General features: G+C 47.0%; 1 protein-coding gene across 2 annotated transcripts; it reads right to left on the bottom strand.

The window, feature by feature from the left end:
- Positions 1-16,891: 16,891 nt before the first annotated feature.
- LOC124706423 (acylamino-acid-releasing enzyme 2-like) lies at positions 16,892-22,739 on the bottom strand. 2 transcript variants are annotated; one of them, XM_047238086.1, is made up of 18 exons: positions 21,771-22,739; positions 21,120-21,308; positions 20,705-21,014; positions 20,402-20,623; positions 20,064-20,303; positions 19,893-19,970; positions 19,663-19,801; positions 19,413-19,564; positions 19,244-19,326; positions 19,027-19,151; positions 18,860-18,938; positions 18,610-18,778; positions 18,456-18,516; positions 18,260-18,382; positions 17,961-18,158; positions 17,781-17,849; positions 17,478-17,554; positions 16,892-17,389 (listed from the first exon to the last, which is right to left on the bottom strand). In XM_047238086.1, the coding sequence occupies exons 2-18, from the start codon at positions 21,268-21,270 to the stop codon at positions 17,326-17,328; spliced, it is 2,340 nt and encodes a 779-aa protein (XP_047094042.1). In that variant the 5' UTR covers positions 21,271-21,308; positions 21,771-22,739; the 3' UTR covers positions 16,892-17,325. The 2 variants fall into 2 exon arrangements, with proteins under 2 accessions (XP_047094042.1, XP_047094043.1); XM_047238087.1 differs by lacking the exon at positions 21,771-22,739 and adding an exon at positions 21,400-21,504.
- Between the last annotated feature and the right edge of the window lie 1,336 nt (positions 22,740-24,075).

The following is a 24,075-nucleotide window of genomic DNA, read 5'->3' as shown; positions in this document are numbered from 1 at the left end:
GAAAGAGCTAACGGTCTAATATTATCGGGAATCAAGCCACGCCTTGAAGAACCGCTGCGACGAGCAGGCTGGAGCTTGGGCCGACGAACTAGACGCTGTCTTGTGGAGTTTGCGAACTACCCCTAACAGGTCAACGGGGTTTACCCCTTTCTTCCCGGTATACGGATCCGAAGCCGTGATTCCCTCCGACATCATCCACGATTCACCGCGAGTTTCCGCCTATAATGAAGAAACAGTCGACGAGGCCGGACAGCTATCTCGTGGACCCGATCGAAGAAGCTCGGAACCTAGCTGACCAGCGCTCCGCCATCTACCGGCAGAAGCTCCAACGCTATCACGGTCGTCGAGTTCGGAAACGCTCCTTCATGGCCGGAGACTCGGTCCTCCGCCTTCGACAGGTGAAAGACCATAAGTTGCAATCTCCATGGGAAGGACCCTTTGTCGTTAGCAAAGTGCTTCATAACGGATCGTACTACCTTGTCGATTTCCGCGAGCCGAGGGATAGACCCGCTAACCGGCGCCGGAAACGCAAGCGTGAGGATCCGGATGACATCTACGATGAAACAGATCGCCCTTGGAATATAGCACGGCTACGTCCTTTCTACACTTAGCATATTTTTCCGAGTTACAAACTCTGTAATAGTTATACATGATCAATGAAATAAAGCTTATGGTTCACTCTTTGAGTCTTTTACCTCCTTTACTTGTTCATTTTAGATCGTGTATGTTTTTTCCAACTAAAACCGCAGAGCTGGATGTTTTCCGCCTAGGCGTGTATAAAAGTTGTGATTTTCTAAAATCGTCCTTTAGGACGTAAGTTAAGTTTTCTGATTAAGTTGTTATCTGTTGCGAACTCGTGGATTCCTAGTAGCGATTTCCGGCACCTATGCCTGGGGGCTTGTTTCCGCGGTTATGGACGGATTGCCATTGGGCTTTGTCGCCGCTGGCGAGCATCTCCGGCTAGGTTTTCCGGCTCGTGGAAGGTCAAGCGGGTAAGCCGGAAAATAACGAGATCAGCACTTGCTTTCTGACATAAAACGAAACATGCACATAATATTAAACGGATATCAGGATAAGTGTTTCCGTCCCATGCATAATCGTTTCGTTCCTAGCTACTTAAGAATTTAAAGTCTTATTACAAACCCTCGCTGGGGCCAAAATGATGCAACTTGTTTCATTGTTTCAAACAGGAACTCTACTCGGAGTCCTCCTCTTCAGACTGCTGGTAGCTGGAGCCGTCGTCACTGTCACCAGATCCGGCTTCAGAGTCGTTTCCAGAGTTTCCTCCGGAATGCTCGTTGCTGGACCCGGATCCTTCCCCATAAAACTCTGGCTCGCTTGCTTCCTCCTCCGCATCGGAAAAACCTTCGGGCAGGTTGTGCTTGTTGTACCAGAATGAGTGGTCCACTCGCCTGACAAACAGCTCTTCATAGCCTTCAGTTTCCGCGAGAAGGGAGCTCATGTCGGAACTCTCGGGGGCTCCGCGTGCAACTTGCGCCAGATTGAGTGAGGGGAAGAAAGCCTTGCAGGTGGCCAGGACCAAGGAGGCGGCTCCGCGCGGCGAAGATTTCTGCCGGTCCTTGATGAACTCCGGCACTGTCGCATAAGATTGGTCATCGTATCGATGACAGAGGTTTTGGCCTTCTTTAGCGACAGAGCCGTGGCAATTCCGCGACAGGCTCCAAACAGCGCATCAATTGAGTTCCGCGCTTCCTCGTATGCTTCCGTCCTCGTCAGGTTTGAATCTTTTGTCCACTCAAAGCCAAGACTTGCTGTAGAAGAAAGAGGTTCAGTTCCGTCAGAGAAAACATGCAAGATGGTCGGAGCAACGACGCGGAAGAATGCTTACGGAAGATAAGTTTGTCAATGGCTTCCGCCTCCGTTTCCAGGGCTTTGTTCTTGGCAATTATGGAGATCGCGCGGCCTTGGCTCTTCTCCAGCTTGTCAATCAGCTCCGCCTTCTCGCGGGTATGCTTCTCGGAGAGTTCCCTCCTCGCTTCAGTCTCTTTGCTTGAGGATTCTTTCATAAAGTTTTGGAGGGACTCGTTCTCCGCCTCAAGCACCTTGACCTTGGCGGAAAGCTCATCAAGCGAGGAGCGCTTAGCGGATTCTTCTGAAGGCAGACAAGTTGCACATATTATGCATCATGAACTATGACAACACAAAAAGTAAAAAACTCGGATCTTGTACCTTTAAGGCGGGTCTCAAGCAGCTGGATAGCCTTTTGGCTGTTTTCCGCGTTCTAGCGCAGCCCCTCGATCTCCGTGATCTGCTCCAGCACATGGATGCGCAAATCTTCATGCAATTTCCGTGTGGTCCGTAGAAGCGACAGGGAGTTAGCCGGATATTTAAAATCTTGGGGGCTAGCGAGGAGTTCAGTTTGAGATATAAAAAATTTTAATTTCCGTCTAAAGTACATTTTGGGAAAGCATCGGATAATACACGTTATTCGGAACTATATCACCCAATGCTTGGGGGCTAGTATTACCTGCCGCACTTCCCTGTGCTTGGCGAAAAAATCCTTCAGGTTCTCCTCCAGGTCGGCGAGTTCACGCACCTCCTCCTCCGGTTTTCCCCATACCGTGTTCAGCATGACGGAAACCTTCGCGTGACGTTCTGCAAGGGTAAGCTTTTGGAGGGACGGAGTTGGTTGGAGGTTGACGCGGGTCGCGTTGGTAACTTGAAGTAGCTTGGCCTTTTGCTCCTGTTCTTCTCCGGTTGGCCCCGCGAAAGCGGACTTGGCCGATCGGGCGGAGGAATGGGTGAGGAGGTCCCCTTGGCGGAGTCGCCTCGGTAAATGGGATCCTCGGGAATGTCGTCAAGGTCAATGACGTCCTTCGGATCCGGCTTGTCAGCGGATGAAGCCTTGGGCGGAACTTCCACCTCGGGAGTGATAGGGACGAAGCCGGAGATGGCTTGACCTTCTTCTTGGTGACCCTTGGGGCCTTGGGAGGTTGGCTTCCGGAACTACGGGAAAAGCATACAAATATGAGAGCAAGTGTTAAAGCTGGAACTTGGATCTCGGAAAGGAGACGCTTACCGGAAGGCTTGAAAAAGTGCTTGGATGGCGAGGCTGCCCCTTGTTGCTTGGTATTAATCGGCGCGAGGCGCTTCTTTTCCGCCTCAGCTTTCCGAGTAGCCGCGATGCCGAGTGTTTCGCGGGGGCGTTTCGCTGGGGGGCTGGAAGGGGTTGGCCTTTTCCTCTTCGCGGGGCGGCTGGCTTCGGGAGCTTCCGCCTCCGATGCGGCTTACGGATCCGGGTTACCGGTGGATGGGACTCGGAGGAGGTTTCCGAGTTCATTCTCCTCAAGCGCTTCGAGCTAATGCAAAGATAAACACTTAGATAAAGTTTGAAGAAAAACAATAAACCAAGTCCAGATGCCGTACCGCGGTTCCGGATCCCTCCGTGTGGATGTCTTTGTTGCATACGTGAACATGGAGTTCACGTGGGATTTTGAGGAGGAGCCGGATCCTCTTATCAATAGCGTCGGCAGACAGATTATCTTTTGTGGCGCGCATTGAATCTTCGCGCCCTGTGTATTCAAACATCAGGCGGTCCCTGTGTTGGAGCGGCTGGATCCGCTTGGTAAACCGGGGAGAGGGTTAAATCCTTCCTGTGAGCCCCTCTTCCGTGAGCTTGCGGATCCGCCTTACTCGCGCGGTTTAGGCGAGGCGAGTCGGAGAGGTGAGGGCACTTGTGTCCATGCCGGAGTTTCATTGGCGGGGCTGTTCTTGAATGTTGGAAGTTTTTTGTCGCTCGCCGGGTCGGAGACGTCCTTCGAGTAGAAGAAACCTCCGGACCAGTACCTCGCGGATTCATGGCGATCGGTGTGGGGGTAGACGCGACCCGGGCGGAGGAGGAAAGTGATGGATCCGCAAGTTGGCAAATCGGAAGTTTGGCGGATCTTCTCTTTCTTGACAGTAAAGAAATATTGGAACAAGGGAAGCTGCGGAGTTACCGGAGGTGGCCTTCGCGAGAGAGCGACATGGTTGCTGATGGCGAGCACACTTGTTTGGAGATATGTTGTGGGGTTGGAGCCCATATGTCTTCGAGAATTTCTCGGAAGAAGTCCGAAGGCGGAAATGAGAATCCGCGCTCCACTAATGCCTTCGTCGGCACCATCTCGTCATCCTTAGGAGCCGGAGTTGGTTCTAGTGGAACCGACCTCCGGCTTCGGGTTGCAGGAAACCCTCCGCCTCGAGGTTCTTCAGTTCCGTTTCGGTGGTGGTACAGGGCCACCATTTTCCCTTAGCTTCAGAGTCGCGCTTCCGAGCTTTGGATTTCTTGGCAGCCTCTTCTGCATGTTGCTCCGTCTGGCCCGCCTCGGAGGTTTTCTCCGGGTGAGTGGAGGTCCCCTCAGCCTCTTTGCCGGAATCCTTTGAAGGATCCAGCCTGACTGGGGCGAAAGGAGGAGGGGCGGAGGAAATAGGCGTCGCCATAATCGGTTCCGAGGTCGGAGGCGGAGTTGTTGAAGACATCTGAAGAAAAAAGTTAGGCGGAAGCTTTTCTTTAGTCGGATCCCACATCATCTTCTTCCCCAAGTTCATCCCTACCAACTACGGCGCGAAAGTGGAGCTCGAAGGTTTACCGTAATGGCGTTCGGTGGTCGGAGTTGCGGTGGCTCGCCGGAGTTATGAACACGAAGAACACCACGGTGGCGAGTTCGCTCCGGTGATGCTCCGGTGACTTTCCGGCAGGTTCCGGCACGGCGGAGGAGGAGCTCTCGGGCGGCGCTCGGCGGAGAGGTGAGAAGGGGGTGAATGAGGGGTAAAGGGGTCGACGGCTGGTATTTATAGGCTGAGGGAATGAGATTCGTGTTCCGCATCCTGTGGTCGGAACGCAAGCGTCGCGCCGTTGGATGTGTGACACGTGTCCCAAACCCTAGCAGTAAAAATGGCTAGAGATAAGTTACCGCGCGAATCGCGCAAAAATGGCGCCAGAATTGGCGGAACCGTTTGAGTCTTTTAAGATTCCGGGTAACTGCGTGAAGATAAGCTGTCTCTCATTCGAGCGGGGAGTAACCCGGAGGTGTTCTTTTGAACGTCGATGGATGAAGTCCCGCGGGGTAGGAGCATTTTCCGGCTATAAGTTGGAAAAAAAGAAGAAAATGCAAAGTTGGAGCTCTTCAAGTTTCTCCGCGTTACCATCGTTTGCCGGAGATTATAATGAACTAGCAAGGCGGAAACTGCAGGCGAAACTCGGAGAACTCTGGGGGCTACTGTTGTGGGTATACTTCATAGGTGTACCATCGACAGTGCTTAGATCCGGCAAGCCCGGGTGGCCCACGGACGGTGATGAGGCATGTGGCCCATCGGGCGGCCCGATTCTTGTTGATCATGAAGGAAGAAGTCCAGCCCGGGATCGGCGGGCCGGATCCGCACCGACATAGGAGTGACCCGGATCCATGGAGGCCCATGAGGAACCCGGATCCAGTATGACGTATATGGAAGGCGGATCCGTGACGTGCACGGCAAGATATTGTACCGTAATTAGGCTGTCTGTAATCCGGCTAGGACTCTCCATGTAAACCCTAGATCCGTGCGCCTTTATAAGCCGGATCCCGGGAGCCCTAGAGGCACAACCACAACTCATTGTAACAACGTGAAAGCGCCCAGATAATTCCGGACAAGCGGCGGTAGGCCCCGTCATCGTGCGGGTGTTCGAAGCTGGGTAACTCGCGTACCACCGTCCCGTGTGCACTCCGCCCTATGGCCCCTACTTCTTCCCCCTCGTGAGGATCCCTCCTCCGAGGTACCGTCGATTAGGCAACGACAGGTGCCTCAGGTAGGAATTGGTAGTCACTAGGATCACCACCAATCTTGTAGACGACGTATGCCGATGAGTTCGGCAGTTCCGGTGCTGCCCATGCGAACGGCTGGGGCTGGAGCGGCATCTCCCCCTTGAAAGTCCCCGGAGGCTGGTCCCGATGGAGAATACCGGTGGCTCATGATTTCCTGGACGACGCGCGAGCGACACGCTCCAAAGTGTTCACCGGGCTCTCGAGTGGCGGTGCGGCGAATGAGCCACCATGTAGTTGATCTCCTGTCGCGGCGACACGGGTGCGTTCTTCGACGGGGCGGACAGGTCCACTCCATCGAGCGCGCCTTCGGGTGTGAAACCCTTCCACCCGACGCCATGGGAGCGGGTTCGGTGGAAAGAGCCGATGAGTTCGGCTTCGAGGACTGCCTTGATTTCGTCATGCTTCTTCTTGAGCTCATCGGGCGGATCCTCGTACTTGACCGGAGTGCCTTCCGCCATCTCGGATGTAGATGGCGATGTTGTGGATGTCGAAGGTTGTCCCACCGGGCGTGCCGAGAATGTGTTGACGTCGAAACCCCCGGCGGGCGAGAGATGGTCAACACGGTAGAGCCGGGAACAACTAGGGCTGCGGGCGGCCCGGTCCCTCGGAGCGACGGCCCGCAAAGCCTCCCGGTCGCACGTCCGATGCTTATCACAAGGGCGTGCCACCCGACCTATACCTGGTCGGGGAAGGTGTGGATGATGCCTCGCGTAGTTTCCTGCATGGCATACACGTAAACATTAAATACGAGCCTCGATCGGCTCTCAGGTTATCCTGTGAATCGGCTCAAGGAGCCGATCCACCCATGATTCGGACGAGGTGTCCGAATATATGGTGGTCCTGCTTGATCAAGATAAAACTGATTAGATCTACGACGATTTGGGGTTTTCACCGCATAATCGGATCATCCTACTCACGATTGGGCCTCGCGCTCGCGCACGGTGACCGTAAGCCGATCCTAGACAGGGCCTAAAAACCAACACGAGGTTGATCCCCGGAACATCCTTTCTAGGGCTAGCAAACGCCACCCTACACGCCGCTGGATCCTCCAACCCTTTGTAAGGCCTAACTATTGCGGATGTTAAACTAATCCTTGATGAACAAGGAGCAACCGTAACGGATCAGATCTACTAAACTATGATCAAGCGGGGTGCCGCCCCTACACCTAAGATAGGTGTAAGGGCGGCTAGACATGCAAGGGTCGCATAACGAAAGCATGTAATATGAAGAACAATGCTAACCCTAACATATCTAAGATAACTACGTTGCTCGCCATCAAAAGGCTTCGAACGAGCAACGCATGAACAACGTGGGCAGGCTTGTGCTGCCTAGATCGCAAGATGCGATCTAGGCAGCATGGTGCTTACCGGTAGAAACCCTCGAGACGAAGGAGTTGGCGATGCGCCGAGATTTGTTTGTGGTTGAACGTTGGTTGTTGTTTATTCCATAAACCCTAGATACATATTTATAGTCCAGCGGACTTTCTAATGTGGGCGTGCACCAAACCGTGCACGAGTAAGATTCTAACTTCTAAACTAAGATGCGATCTAATATTTTACAGATACACGGGCAATTAAGCCCAACTTGGTATAAAAGGCCGATTCACGTATTTCTTCTATATATATTCTTTGAGTCCATCTTGATCGCGGCCCACCTCTGACTCGGTCAAATTCTGGTGATAACAAGTATTTAGGATAGGATCCATCCTTGTACTTTTCTTTTTATTTTCTTTTATTTTTCAATTTCTCCAATTCTTGTAATGTGTTGTAAAATTCATTTATTTCCATTATGAATAATGTAAAGACAATGTATCTTGTGTGTTAATCAATAAAGCTCAAGGTTTTCTCTAATGAGCTTGTCTTATTGTTTAAATTATTCGTAATGTGTTTTATGTATTATTTACTTAATGAATTTCCTCACAATTCAACTATTTAGGGTAATTATTTAATATTTGAATTTGAAATTCAAATTCAACTTTGGTTTGAATTCAACCATGCTACTGAATTTAGAATTCAATCATGCAACTTAAGTTTGATGCAAACTCTCCCTCTCTTCTCAAAACTCTAATTTAGTTAGATGGGAAACAAGTTTGTCGCACTCTCGAAACCCTAACCCTGTAAGGTGTCGAGAGAGAAACTTGTCCCCCTTCGATGCAATTTTTGTTTAAAAGCGCGAAATTTCCCCAGAATTTACAATGCCATGCACATCCCTTTCTAAAATCTACCCCTCGATCGTCTCTAAACCTGGGACATTACAGGTTCAACCTTTTGTTGATATTGTGTAGTGTGTGGTTGGAAAATTTGCAGACAGATACCTGGGTGTTCCTCTGTATTATGATAGACTTAACAGGGAGGATCTGCAGCCTCATAGAAAATATTTTTGGTAAGATTACAGGGTGGAGAGGAAAACTCATTTCCCCTGCTGCAAAGAGAATTTTTAATACATTTGGCCAATTGGCCCTCTATTTGTATGAAGAAAGAGTTTGGTGGATTATGTATTTCAAACTTGCAAGATTTTAATATATGTATAATAGGTACTTGGATTAAGACATATTATCAAATTGAGGGATCACATTAGAAAAGAGTGATTGACTCCAAGTATAATACTAGAAATCATAATATCTTGTCTCTTTCCATGGTGTGCAATCATCCAGTTTTTGGAAAGGTGTGATGTGGGCATCTAGGGCTGTAAAATAGGTTATAAGTGAGGAGGTAGGAAATGGTAGATCTAGAAAATTTTGGGAGGATATATGGTTTGGAAACTCCCGTTTAGCTACTCAATTTTGGAAAATTTATTTTGTTTCTAATCAACAAACTCAAACCATTCCTAAAATGTGGATAGGAATAAAAGTAGAGGTAACTCGGGGGCTACTGATGTGGGCATTACCCTTCGGGTACCCGACATTAGTCTACCTCCTCCGGCTCAATTAAGGACCCATGAAGATTGCCCAACAACCGAGGTGGACCCATACGTCGGTTCCAGCAAAGGAAACCTACCAGAAGATGAATTCTTGACGAATAAGGTGAGAAGACACCATAATAGGAAAGACTAGAATAGATCTCATTGTAACCTAGTCGAGTTCGGACAGGACTCTCGGGACCTGGCCTGCTATATAAAGGCCAGGAGAGGGCCTGTCGAGACACAACTTCAATACGTGAAACCACCGCAAGTTAGAACTAGAAGCCTAGAATCCTTGCCTCTCGGCGAGTCGACCAAAGCAGCCTATCGGCTACCCTATTTTAATCCGATATATTCGATAATCAAGATCATACAAGCAGGAAGTAAGAGTTTTACCTCATCGAGGGCCCCGGACCTGGGTAAATCTCTCTCCCCGTTTGTTTGGTATCTGATGTCTCGTGCTAGCCTGCAGGATTCCGTCAACCCTAAGCCCCTCAACGTGGGCATTGCCGAGGAGCACCCTCGTCAGCCTATGATGAAAATGACTCCAACACCACCACCATAGCACCACGAAAATGACTCCACGAACCAAGTAGATCGGAGTTTCCCTTGCTTCTTGTTGATCTAACTACTTGCTTTGGTAAAATTGCTAATAACTAGAGATCATAGAGCATGAAAGGAATGAGAGAGGAGGAAGAAGATATCGGGCCGATATAATCATGTCCACAGACTAGTCAAGGCAGCCCAACCCGACATGCACCCTCAGGGTTCCGCGCACGATCAGGCTTTCGTGTGGCATGCTAACTGGGAAAAGCAACATCTCTGTTTTCCCTGCCTTGATCAGCAAGGTCTCGGGTAGCCCACGCTGACAGCCCGTTGTCAGCTGTCTGTTTTCCGTGCACGCCGTCGGCCAAGAAAAGTCGCATCTCGTGTACCCCGACAAGCAGATTTTTGGGGTTCTTGTGCGCAAGCAGTGGTGGAGCTGTAACAAAAATTCTGGGTGGACCAGGCTGCATGAAAGTGCTTATTTTTTCCATAAACGTTGCCTTTTTTGGGCCGGCCCAACAAGATTAACGAAGGATGGACCAAATGCTGGGCGGGCCATTGCCCGGGACGGCCCCAACGTAGCTCCGCCCCTGTGTGCAAGGCCGTAATATATTTGCAAATTTTCAAACTTGTGTAGTATTCATGGAATTAAATAAAAAGAGTATAATATTTAAAAAGAAATCGCGTACTTTTCCCGTTTGGTAACATTGCACTTGCACTTGTACTCCCAGGCCGGTTGCCCTTAAATTTGACCGAAGATTCATCGGGAAAAGGAACAAAAGGTAACACAAACTGAGTCGGACCCATGATTGGATGAGGTGCATGTGCTGGGCGAGAAGTTGGACGCCGAGTCGGCTGCAGCTAGCGCATGTGTGAGGCGCGGCCAACTTGTGCGGATTCTCCTCCTACCGTTACGACTATTTTGGCTACGACATTTCTGGGCTAGCTGCTCGGCACGCGAAGTCGCATCCCTGTTGCTGCACAAGTAGGATAGAGTACTACACATGTTCATGTTGAGGACCCAGTGGCCATGCCGCCATGATCGTGATGCCCGTATCAAACTGAGGTCTCGCTGGTAGCTTGTGATAGCCCGCCTCGCGGTGGCCGCAGTTTCTGGCGCCGCGATGACGAGTGCTCACGAGTGCCACCCGTGCCCATGCGGATGTAGAAGAAGGCATGGACGTGCACGTTCAGGATTCAGGCAATCAGGCCTTCATTTCTGGTTTTGGTTCCATGGTAGCTCGCTCAAGGGAGTAGTACGTAGTCGACAGACGGAATGTTTGAAGAGCTGCGTACCAAAATATGCAACATGGGCGTCTGCTGGACTCATCCAGCGGGCGCCTTTTTTTTCATATCGAGAAAAAATGGACGCCCGCTGAATGAGTCCTACTTTACGCATTTGCATTGGTTGCATGCAGCGCCATTAGTTTCACCCCAAGTCGACGGCGGTCCAAGTGCCTCAAAGGTTGCCATGGCGGGCTGGATGGCCTCCTCCTCCATGAGCTCAACCTCTATCAACTCGTAGTCGAGGTTGTCCTCGTCCTCTGACAGGTCTTTGATGGGCCCTCCCACATGTCGGGCCTGGTAGTAGGCCTCTGGCCCAACGGCGGAATCCATAGGAGTGGCTTGATGTAGTTGGTGGTCGCCCTGAGAAATTACGACCGGTCGGGATGGCCAGGGCGCGGCATGGGGAAGACGTAGTTGGGCCACTCCTTCGGCTGCACCTCCTGCTCCTCCACGGCCACCTGCGGTGGCACCTGGGCCGTGAGTAGTGGTGCGTGTGCCTCCTGTACCTCGTAGTCTACGTCGTCATCGTCGAGGGCTTCGAGGTGTGCATCGATGACCGCCTGCCGCTCCTCATGTTCAGCCTTGAACCACCGATCCCACAACGGCCAGTCCACCGCGTATGCCAAGTCTCACCTCAGATCGGGTTGTAGGTACGCGCGCGGTCGCAGGATCTCTCGATGGCAGCAAGCCCGGGGGGGGGGTGGCGGACACCGACACCCGCACCTGATTTAGGTGCAACCCATCTAGCAGGTGAACATCAGCCCAAGGGCAGAGGCGTGCCCGCGAACTGGGGGGGGGGGTCTCGACCTCCACGTGCACGTGCCGTGACACGGGAGGCGGAAGAGGAGGCCTCACAGTGCGTGGAATAAGCGGCAGCTGCCATTGCCACCGCCAATGTCGGATGGTGGGGTCGTGGGGACTGGGGAGTGGGATCCCTCGACGATGATGAATCTTCATTTAAGAGGATCGTGTGCATGCGGGTGGACCAAGTGAACCAGTGTTCCCAACGCAATCTAGCATGGACACCGCAAACTCAACCCAAATTTAGGCTAAAAATGCGGGCCAACCAAACATAATCCAGGAAGGTATTGCGACAGGCCGTTGGGACGATTTTGTTTTATACTAGATAATAGGATGTACAGCCCAACTTTAAATTAATAAAACTAGCACGTCCAAACGATACGACGTGTTGAGGAGATCCTCTTACAACAAAAGTCAAATTAAAACTAGAAAAAAACTGAGCACAACTACAGTAGGTCAAGCACAAAGACTCGGCATAGAGAAGACGTCACAACAGTTGGAACAAACTTGATGTCAATCTCAAAGCAAGAGAAGAAAGAATGAAGCCTCTCGTAGACGTCAAGAATCGAAGAGAGGAAGCCCAACATCACAACGCCGTGAGAATGTCGCTAGCCATGGCCACGGCCCGACCCCAAGTCCGGAACCGGTGATGACGACGTCGTTCGGCATGCCCGCATGGGGACAAACTTTTCGCCTCTGTGATCCGCGATAGATAAAATTCATATGCAGAGGAGCGGGGGGCTCTCATTTCTCCTCTTCCTTTCTCTCTCTACGCTACAGTACCTTGAGAGTCTCATCTCGCTCCCGGCCGCTCCTCCGACTCAACTCGGGTGGTGCCGCCATCTGGAGGAGAAAAGGATGGGTTGCCTAGTTTAGGTTTTCTTCTTGTAGCTTGTATGGCTTTATGCCGGCCTGGCGTCATGCCATGTGTCCAGAGGTTTCGGTGGTCGGAGTTCTCCAGCTCTGGCCAGCGGCGGCGACTCCTCCCTCTATGGTGCTATGATGGTTGGAGACAAAAGCAGCCGGGAAGTCCTCTTCCACGCCTCCAATCAATAAGCTCGATGGAGCTCAGCTTCAAACTGATCTCGTTAGATCTGGCCGCGATGGTGGCGGGCACAGATCGACGGCGGCAAGATTTGGAGCTCTTGGGATCGTCCTTGAAGCTTCTCTTGGCGAAGAGAATCAGCAACGGCTTTGTGGCGCCGTTGCTCCGGTTGGCCAAGGGGGCCACTTCACCCCCACTTAGCTTGCTGCTCCAGCGGTTCTTCTTCCTCCACGCGAAAGAGCCATAGCGGAGGATCTTCTTCAACCTCAGCGCGGCGCTCATCGTTGATCCTGCCCCAAGTGGTCTCGTCCCCGACGGCAAGGTCGACAGGCATAGCATCGAGGTTCAGCAGCGCCGGTGGAGAATGACTATCGCTTTTCAAGTTTCCTGTTAGGATCTTTTTTAGAAAAAGGGAGAACTTGGTTGTAATTTCAAGTTATTTCAGGTTTCTCTCTGTAACTTGTACCCACCGACTGAAATGAAGGACCCAGCTCGTGTTAAAAAAAATATACAGAGGATCCGTTGGAGATGACATTAGCTAGTAGAGGAAAGCAGCCCGCACTTGTTATTAGAACCTGTGCTCCTTCATTCGCGCTTTACAAGACACATCTTCCAGCAGGACTCCACTGGAGAGGTGACAAGGGAGACGCAACGAGATGCTTCGTCCATAGACCATAATCCGTTGGTTGATGCTGCTTTAGGAATAAGGATAGGACCCATGGCTCCATGAGTTGCTCAATAATGTTGAGGCCCAACTCAACTGGGGATTACGATCCGTTAACTCCCTGCTGAGACGACACATATGGGGCCGGCGCCGCGTACGTCGATGTGCGCGTGTGGAGCATGGACGTCGCGCGACGTGTGGGTTTAGGGTCGGGTCCAGCCATGGTGGGGCTCGCGGCGGCCGCTGGATAGATAGATACGGCCAGAGTAAGAGCAAGTACAATAGAGTCCAGTCAGCTGACTATAAGATATTAAATAATATATTTTAGATGAGTTGGAGGAGAGAGAAGAGGAGAGAGAATGGAGGTGGGCTTACTATCGCATAGCAAATCTCTTGCGCGTCTCCTGAGCACGCTCGTGAGAGTGAAAGGTGGGTCATATATTAGTAAAGTGCTACATTCTTATAGCCAACTATTGTACATGTTAGCTATATGATGACTACAAATGATATGACATCTTATTATAGCCAACAGTTGGCTATATTATTGGAATTGCTCTAAAGAGACGGAGACCATCCTATCCTAGACAGGGACCACGAACCGCCGGCAGGGCAGCGGCAGGTCAGGTGCGTTCTTGCGAGCTGGGCCAACAGCGACCGGCTAACGATCGGACAGACCTCCAGTTCGCACGTTCATGGCTAACTGTCGCTGTGCGTCTCCGGCAGCTCGTTGCCATGTACGTGAGCCCACTGGACTGCATGGTGTACTGGTGAGGCCTGGCCCGCGCGGGTGGCCGGGGGACCTGTGTCGACGATGTGTTCCATCTTGATTCTTGGTCCAGTGATCCGCACTATGCCTCAGAGAGCATCACAAATCTCCGGCCGCGCCAGCATCAGGCTGCTTCCACTCGTTAAAGCATCTTCAGTCGCGTCCTTTAACAAAGTTTACCGCGATGATTTAGGATACGAGAGTGCCGGGCAAAAAGAAAATAAAAAATCTGGACAAACAAGAGACCCTTTCCAGCCGCATGGCTCAAACAGCGTCCGACATATGGGTTTTGACGGAGGCAACCAGCCAATGTGGAAAAAGTATATGAAAGAAAGTGTGGGATATGTGGATGACATATGGGGTTATAGGGTTGCATGCATGCATGTCTTTCACCTAGCGATCTTTTCTGTGTTCGGGAAATAATTTTTTATCCGTTTAGACATACGTGTTCATGGCGACGAGAATCTAGAAACAAGTCTAATCTTCAATACGCTAAAAAAATAAACTATTATCATGAAATATGATGAGAAGTATTTTAAAATAAACTTCTAACCATGAAAAAGATAAGAATTGTGTTCATTCCAAATATCTCATGACATTTGTTTGCACATAATATTGCCGTTACCGCCATGTTTAAACCTGGAAAAATGTATTTTAATGTAATAAAAAACCTAAGTCTAATACAATAAACATGTCAGAAACATAAGTGTAATAATCCAAAAATATTAACTTATACCTTCTATCGAGGCTTAGAGACTCTCTGGCGTCCACCTAAGGGGTTACTAGTACCCCCTGTTCTAGAGGCGGCGCCTCCGCACGAAGAAGAGGGTCCCCACAATGTTCCCCCGAGGACAACGAACCCGAAGTCTCGCCCCACCCCCGGGTGCAGCCGGTAAGTACCGTTGCCACCGAGGACACCATCAGTGGCGACGATCGTCGGAGGTGCCAGATATGCGGTTCACATCCATGAAAAAATATAAAATTTAAGTTTACAATGTTTGATGTTTCCGGAGAATTTTGCTAACTAAATAGTACTCAACTTGATCTCCTCCAATGGTGGAGCTTCCCTAGGGCCATGGGGGGGGGGGGCATGGCCCCTCTACTCCAAAAAAATCATTAAAAGTATACCTAGTATTTAGGCTAATACTTGAAAGATTACTCAAAATTTAACCATGATTGGTGTTCTTGACCCCCCCTCAACAATCATTGTCAAGCTCTGCTGCTATTTTGTATCACCATTGGTCACAAATGAGAAGGGCTGCCCCAAAAGTGTTAGTCGGAAAAAATTGATGGTGGATTTTACGTTTATTTATCTTCATTATTTAAACCCAATAATTCTCAAGATATTGATAGGATATTAATCAAGCATGAAATTGAACAACTTTCATGAAGGGCCCACTGAAAATTCGCAACATAAGATCTCAGAAACCCTAAGCTTGTCCACTACCCTATAAGAAGTGGAGAGAAATCGTAACTGCAGAGAGCTTCCCCCATTACTCCACCAAAACGCTTCCATTGGCATCACCACCATCTCCGCAGCCGTCCCCCTATTCTTCTCCATTGCCATACACAAATATAATATTGATTCCTTTGCGATAGGCGACATTGTAAAACTATTATATTAATCACCCACAAGGATTTTTAATTCAATTTATGATTGCTGATCTAATCATGTTGTGAGTAGGTCTCATGGGTTGAGGGATGATGGCTGGCCTCGCCTCTGGTCTTTGCCTCGATCCTATAGGACTTGCCTAGTACACAAGAGCCTGGAGATCAAAAAAGGTAAAAGTTATTGGTAGAGGAGAGTGGACGGTACTCGTGAAACCCTGGTGTGAGTAAAGGGGAGTAATGCAACGGGAAATAATTCTCTAGGGAACAACGGCAACATCACAGATCCTAATGCTTTGATTTTTTTATCTTAATAACTAGGCATCTCCGTTACGCGATTGTATACCGGTTGTTCAATTGAATCCATAGCAATTCTAGGCTATGATGTTATAAGGATGCAGTCACCAACATATCTCTGAATACATGGTTGTACTTTATTACTAACCCTGGTTCATTCTATATTTTATATTTCATTGCGTGTGCATAGTTGTAGGTGAAACAATGGCACCTTCCTATTCCCGTCCATCTATACAATCTGAAAAGATAAATAGTTGTCCGATAATTAACAAATATGCTACATTGGAAGTTTTGCTAGTGATCTTTCCAACACATACTTTCGGGTTCGATATAAACGTAGGATCTCTTAGGAAAAACTGTTATATGGAGTATTTAATTTGAATCAAAGATATCAATCTTTTTCCTGGCGCTGGGAAGTATGTCTGCTAGCCTGATTAGTTGCATATACGTGTGGAGATATCTTGGGTGGTAGTATTCTGATCAGTTTTCATCTCTCGCTGTGTGGATAGATTTCTGTGGTGGTTATTCTGATTAATTGCATATACGTGTGGACAATTGCATGTAATTTATGGTGCATGGTAAAGTTGTATTCTCTACTCTGCTTCGAAACATACCCTCTTCCAGATCTCATCTTAAACCCCAAATCCCATACTAGCATGCCCCGTCAGCTCCCTAATTCACTTAGAGCCTGTCAGCTCAATAATGGTCCAGTCCAAAACATTGTTCTTTTAAGCGGAAAATGGAGCTTTATATTTTTTACCTCATGTTCTGGATTTAGTAAAAGTTAAAATTAGCAAACTTTGACCAAATATTTAGAAAAAAATATCAAGACCTATAATGTAAAATCTATGGTAATCCCTCCCTCCGAAAAAAAAAGATGTTCGCAGATTTATTTAGATATGTGTATATATATCAAACCACATTAATACAGGCGTATCTAGACAAATCTACAACATAATTTTTTTCAGACAGAGAAAGTATTAGAATAGTCATAAAATATATCTTGTCATAATGCATTTTGTAATATAAATGTGAAATAGTTTTTCTATAAATTTGATTTGGTTTTGACTAAACTTAGAACACGAGGTAAATAAAACGGAGGAACTATAATAACCGTCGCAGTAACCAAAAACGCGGGGAATATAATACAGTAATAGAGTTGTCGTTACAATAAAACAGGATTACAGGAGTAGACACACCAGTGAAGCTCGGGGGTGGCCTTCTTTTTTTTTGGCAAATCGGGAATGACCTTGAACTGTATTTATTTTTTTCTAAAAAAAAACAGTACTCAGCCCATCAAATTTTCAGAGTTAACTAATTTTACAGACCCGACTCGCTCTGGCCCAAATGAGCAGGTCGTACAGCTATACTTCACAACGTGTACAATCTGGCCTTTTGGAGTGGCTGTTTCAAAGGCTTTTTCCAGCAATTTTGTTCAGATAGTTTTCAAAGCCAAGCAGCTGTTGTCAATTCTCGAATGCCTAACTTGCAAAAATACTTCTCTGAAAAACTCTGAAGTTCTCGTCGGATCTATTTGAGATATTTGAAAATTTCTGAAGTTCTCCTCGGATCCATTTGAGATATTTGAAAAATTCTGAGCTTCTCCTCAAATCTATTTGAGATATTTCTTGAACCAGATTCCGATGTTGAGGAAGCTCTCGAAATCCGATCGTGGTCTGCAGACCGAAACCAAAAACAAGGTGAAATGATGATACAAATCCAGCAGTAAGAGGCAATTGAACTGGAATCTATTCTGTGACTTACATATTGATTTCATGTATGTCCTCTGGGAACATCATGATTTTGACATCGCCTCCTCTTTCTCTCAAAGCTCTTGCGTACTGAAACAAGCAGACACAGGGAACGTATAAGCAAAGCAGAGTTTCGGAGTTCTTGGGAAATCTGTTCATCTGAAGTTTGTTAAATTTAACTTGTTAAAAGTGTTTGTATTTTCTTTGAGGTAGATTGATTTTAAAAATGGTACTTTACACTCAAAATAGACCATGAGATCAAGCTGAAATTTTCTTTTGAGTATATCTGTAATTAATTCCTTTTGTATGGATCTACCTGTAGGCCATTTGAAGTGGGTACCCGGAGATCTGCTCCTCCTAGAAGCATAAGCAAAGGCGCTTTCACCTGCAGAATCCACATCGTTAGGATACTAGTCAAGAATCCTTTGTTGTTGGTAATTATTATTTCATTACTCCAGTTCATCGGATGATTAAGATAAGACAAGGAAGGGCATACTTCTGAAATATGGGCAATTGGTGATTTCTGGTAGAAGAGTCTTAGATGATCAAGGGAAGGGGATTCCGAGGCTAGGTGTTTGGCCTCAGTTCCACATGCCACCGCGTAGCACCAGTCTGGGATGTCAGTCGTGCCAACCATCAGTGACAGGTTACAGACTGGGTTTCGAGCCGCCGCCACGGCAAATCTATCAGGAGCCTGGAGAAGTGGGGCCAAATGACAAATCACACCAAGAACAATAGAAAAAATGGGGCAAGTAGTAAGTGTCTCCCATGGTCCGAGGACTGTACGATGCTGACCTGACCGATTAAATGGGTTGATAAGAATCCACCATGCGAAATTCCGACAACAGCTACTTTAGACGCATCGATCAGTCCTTCCTTGATTACGTAGTCTAGTGCCATAAGACAATCTTGGACATCCTGTTCCACACGTTTCAGAAACAAGATTTGGCTCATAAGGTATAAAGACCAAGAATATAATTGGAGCACGCACCTGTGACCCAACTTTTCCAGGAAGTGACTGCAAAGCCTCCTCTCCGAATCCCAGTGTACCTCTTCTCATATTACAGCAAGATGACACATTGGCATTCATCGTTTATCAGAAAGAAAGAATGAAAGAAAGAAAGAGAATGTTTCAGGAAAACTACCTATAATTTACAACAAGCAGGTTAAATCCAAGTGAAGCGAGAAACGCTGACGATTTCGAATAGCTTGATACGGATGTCGAATGTGGGCCACCATGAAGGATTAAAACAGTTGGTTTCTGCGAACTGTCCTCGCAGGACACAAAGATGGCCTCGAATGGAAGCTGACCACCTGAGGATAGGAAAAGCATCACCAGAGAAGGATGACAGGGTAACACAAAATAGATGATAATATTTGTCTTCATGACTATACCGTCAGAGAGTACATCACATGGGTTAGTAACCGGAATTTTGAGTATACTGAACTTGTGATGCGATAACAAAGCCTTCACCTGCAGAACATGAAAACAAATGGTAATGCATGTTTGAGTAAATTGAGCAAATAAAATAAAAAAAAATTTGCAGCAGCCCGGAAGGAACCTTATTACTTCCTGCCATGAGCGGACTTGTAACTTCCTCCCAAACCCATCCGCGTGTTTGATGATCCTCCTTTGACGCTTCATGGCCATAACTAATCTGAGGAGGGTCGATGGGACTACTTGACACTAAGACAATCAGAAGAGAAATAAATGTTGTTAACACTAAAAATTAGAAGATTATGTAAATAAACACACTGTCTGATTGCAAGTAGAATTACCAGAGAGGACATCACTGCCATTTACTGCAAGGGCGCTCCATGAGTAATCCGAGAGTTCTGGACTTATTCTTGTTACTTTCCCACTGACAAAAGAAATACAGGAGCATATGATGAAAGTGATCCATTAAGCCCTAGAAAACGAATATGCAAGCAGCCTTTACTTATTTACCTTAAAACATCTACTAATAGTATCACTTGGGTACTTCTCCAAGCAGATGTTAATATTATCGTACAGTGATTAGAAAGCCAAGGATCAGATAGCATGGATGAGCAGTATAGACCCGGAAAACAGCCATCATCAGGGCACATTACAGGAGGAACCTGACATAAATTAAAATTTGAATATTGCGCTGAGCGCAGAATGTAGCGAAGTACCAAACCAATCAACGACTCAAGGTGAGCAGCTTGTATAGCCATACCACATCGATCATATCGAGATGTTCATCTGTTTTCCAATCAGAAGGCCAGTTGATTTTATGCAGCGAATCTGTGGCATTATGTGCTCCACTATCTACTGCACATTTTGCAGATAGAAACACCAGAAGTTTACCATCCTTGCTGTCGTTGACGATAACTTGAGTTATTCACTAAAGAGTTGTTTGAGTTTGAAATGCTTGAAGAAGGTGCAAGAGTATTCACACAAGCATACCTGAACCGTGGAAAGAAAGCGCTGCTTATGCTTGGGGTTAAGTTCGTTACTACTGAAGCAGAGTCTGATTTACCACCACTGGAACAACAGCAGGGTTACATCATAATCCATTTGAACAAAGCGGTAGTACGTAGATACTCTAAAAACACTGGAGTTACATCATGAGCTCACCTAAGCGATGCGTTGTCCGCATTTGGTTCTTCGAAAGGGCAACGAATTGCATAGAGGGAACACGGCCTGTTAGAACAGTACTTCATGCCGAGTTTTCTAGCAGTTTTCTGAAACCCGTTGTGCTCTAACCATCCCACGAAAACCAAATGCTTCTGATGGCCAGTTGAAGATGGTGGAGCCCAAACAACTTGACCAATACTCAATGATTTTGCAATGCCTCTTACAGTACGTACTTCGCCACTGCAGGCAACAAAGTGCATCAATACATGTTTGGTTTAGTAAGTCATAATCTCGGATTAAGGATAAGTATTCATATTCACTAGAAGGTGCTGAGAGACCTAGAAATATCAAGAACAAACAGTGAGGGTCTCCCTTTTTTGGAGTAAGTTTCACCCCAGTTCTCTTCCCATTCCCCCAGTCCTCTCCAGCTATTGCAGTCTTTTCCTGAAGAGCCCTCTTTCCTATATCCGGCATCATCAAAAGCTGGTGTTGGTCTAGGTGACTCTTCAGCGATGTATGCGATGAACGTTTCTTCTTGGTTCCAGGAAATCCCTTGAAACCTGTACCGAGAAAACAGTAGTCACACTATGTAGATACGGATGAAGAGGCTGGAAAGTGCAGTAATTATGGTGGAAATTTACCACTCATCAGTAAAAAGTGGACCATGTGTAGATTGATCTACATGTATTTCTTTATCCACATGTGATTGATCAACAATTTGAAGTTTTGTACATGAACCTTTCTCTCCATTCCTCACCACAAGAAGTTTCGATCCAGAAGGGGATGGAACGACAATGGATACTCCGGTCATTTCAATAGGGAATGGAGACCATTGACACTCTAGAGGGTCAGTTCCATGTCTCGTAATATGAGAATACAAAATATGTTTTCTCGTGTTGTTTGCCAGTAGGTCTGCTTGACTAATAGAAAACATTGCTGTTGATCTGTCTCCTGCAATCATGAACCAAGGATCACTTTTGACCAGCTTGATATAGCTTCTGAGAAAATCAAAATGACAATTGATGGCAGGTATAGGTGAAAATGTCAGATTCATACCATTGCTGGTTTTGAAAACCCAAGCACTCTCTATGCTTGGGACACAAGTGAAGTCTTCCAATAACTTGGATTGCGAAGCATACTCTTCTGACATTATTGCATCCATACCCGATGAATTTTGTTTCTTCAATGCTGGCTCAGAGACTTGCATGCCTGACACTAGGGAGACAGTACTTGACTAGGCTAGATCTGCAATTTTTCACAAAGACAGATACGTTATGCTTGCCCCATGTATTTTCTTGGAAAATCTCATTGAAGAAATGAAAATAAGAACTCTAACTTGAACATCAACAGATATGGTTAGGGATGCAAGTTCAGTCGATATCATCACAACTCTTGTGTGATGGCAATTGCAGTCAAATGGAGAACATGGATGCTTTAAGATCAAGATGTACTATACTTAAGTATTAAACACAATTTTAGCCACAAACAGCTTGTTCTTCACAAATCCCATAGGCAATCCAAATCCAAGAACAATACTCTGAGTGCTTCTTCACTCCACCTATTCACAAATTGCCATTGCCTATGAACCAAATTCAAGAAAAACATATTGCAGGAAAATCTAAATAGGAGTGATTTTATGACATTGAAATAAGAAACATCAATTTAGTAGCCTCAGAGAGAGAGATAAAAGAAAAGGAGAATACTTACCCAGTTTTGCTGCTTTTGCAGTGGAGTAGCAATGGCTGGCCCAAAGACTCTCAGCGAAAGATCCTTCAGAATGACAACAACAACAACCTAGCTGCAATTATTTAACCAGATGGCACCAAATTCTGTTTCCTTTTGGGTCAGCTGACTCAGCTTATCACCAAAGTCTTCAGAAGTATTCGAAATACCAAAAGGAATCATTTCGGTACTAATGATCATACATGCCACCACAGGCTCTAAGACAAACGAGAAGGTCGCGTCAGATCATTGTCATTGTGTACACCTTTATTCTCGTCATTTTCTTGGCATTAATACGGAAGTTTATGACGACATGCCATGTGAATCATTGACATTTTGCTCGGCATTTTAGGTACCAGATGATCAAGAGGGGAACGTATGGGTATTAACTGATGCAACTTTTTTACTTGTGTGGTATCACCCAAAGAGATCTATGGATAGACAAGCATAATTTACACTAAGGCCTCGTTTGGCAGAAGTGTATTTTCCCAAGGGGATTGGGAGAATTCCTGTCAACCAAAACACTGTTACACCACAAACACCTTACTCATTAATACTCTCCATTGATTTATCTGCTTGCAAGGCAGGGATAGTTCAACAACCAAAAATTCAGTTTACACAGCAATACCAAGGATGATCATATAGTTACTCAAATAAAAATAAAAATCAATTTTTACACTCTGGTCACAAGCACCAGCACATAAAACAAGGCCGATGCTAGATCAGAGGCGCAGCGGCTTCGACTTCCATCAGCTTAGGGAGATAAGAAGGTGAGGCGGCGTAGGGATGGACGCGGTGGCGAATAAAAAGTTGGTGGAGGCTAGGCGGCGGAGCAAGTGACGGTGTCATCGCGACGAAGCCATGCAAAACGTTGAGAAGGTTCCCCAGATGCACTTCTACCCGACAAGGTTTCTCGGGTTTGCTGGGTTTCTGCCCAACCAAGTGTATCTATTAATCATCATCTCGGCAAAATAACAAATTAAGTAGCCCAACAGTTTGGTGAAACAAGAGATGACAATTCAGTTGTTCAGCAGTTTGGCCACACAAAAGTACCTGAAGATGAAACGGATGGACATGAGCTCTTTCCCTCCAACAAAGACAAGAATAAAAGATCAAACCTGCACAGTTGTGGACAATCAACGCTAAGAGCTAAATCATGTCAAAATGTACTCTCCCTTCCACTTTCTAACATGAACAAAAAAAAAACATAATTATCAAGAAACAGAGCTGAATCATCTCGAACTTTACTCTCTCCCCTTTTGAATATGTAGGATAAGAAACAAAACGAAAATCAAATTTTGTTGCTTTAAAGTTTAAACTTAGTAACAGATTCCTACTTTCCTAGTTGTTAAAGCTGGAATTAGTAAGCTCAGTAACAGATTGACTAGTAAGCATGCATAATACAGTTTCGGGAGACGCATTTCAACTGCCAACTTCATAACCAGATTTGGTTCTCGATGGCATCCATTTGGTGCGATTCAGAGAACTCGAAACTCTTTGCAAAGCGTGTGTGCTCATGTTTACAGCGGTGGCAAGAAGGAAGAACTAGTAATCAAATTGTCTTCTCTATGGTTACTCCGGTTCTTTTATCAAAGTCAATGTTGTCAACAAACACCTCCATGGCAAACTGGGCGCTCGGCTTTTACTGAAATTCAAAAGCAAGGGGTGTCGATCCATCATCCATGCATACCTGACCGTACGCGTTGGTGTTGTCATATTCAGCAACGCCCGTAATTGTAGGTCAGCTCCAGAACTGCATTATTGTCTTCAGGTCCGTACCCCATCGTCGCCACAGTATACTGCACAGCAACTTGCCCAGATTAATGCATGCCATGGTACAAGAAGCTGTTAGATGATACAATTATCAGCGGCGTTGGTGTCTGCCCTCTTGCATCAGAGCCAGCGGCATGAGCAGCTCCCACCAGGGATCGCAGACCCACCATTTGGATAGGAAAATCTAAGTTTCGCTCTTTTCAAAAAAAAAAAAATCTAAGTTTCGCTAATAGGTGTTTCCCTAATTTGAGGAATGAGTGGGTGGAATCGATGAACTAGGGCAGGATTAGCCACTGACCTGAAAAGAAAGAACTCGAGCAGCGTTCCGGTTCCTTTTGTGAGCTGACATGCTATCTGCAACCGCATCCCTCAGACCCCCCTCCGCCGCAACCACACACAGCAGACGCCCCCCACACCCGCGACCCTCTAGGCTCTAGCTAGGAGCGCTAAGAGGAAGAACCCAAAGGCAGACGGCGGTCTCCCTTCATCAGCTACGGAATTGATCGGCAAGGTGAGG

The sequence above is a fragment of the Lolium rigidum genome, chromosome 4, assembly GCF_022539505.1.
Source record: "Lolium rigidum isolate FL_2022 chromosome 4, APGP_CSIRO_Lrig_0.1, whole genome shotgun sequence".
Classification (NCBI taxonomy): Eukaryota; Viridiplantae; Streptophyta; class Magnoliopsida; order Poales; family Poaceae; genus Lolium; species Lolium rigidum.
This window is presented reverse-complemented; position numbering and strand designations above follow the sequence as displayed.

What these genes read in the sequence shown, in the direction of transcription:
- LOC124706423 (XM_047238086.1), bottom strand. Translation starts at nt 21,270, where the DNA reads ATGCAAGTCTCTGAGCCAGCATTGAAGAAACAAAATTCATCGGGTATG. An exon ending in GGTTTTCAAAACCAGCAATG is followed by an intron (nt 21,015 to 21,119) that starts GTATGAATCTGA and finishes TCATGATTGCAG; the next exon opens with GAGACAGATCAACAGCAATG. An exon ending in TGGCAGTGATGTCCTCTCTG is followed by an intron (nt 19,152 to 19,243) that starts GTAATTCTACTT and finishes TGATTGTCTTAG; the next exon opens with TGTCAAGTAGTCCCATCGAC.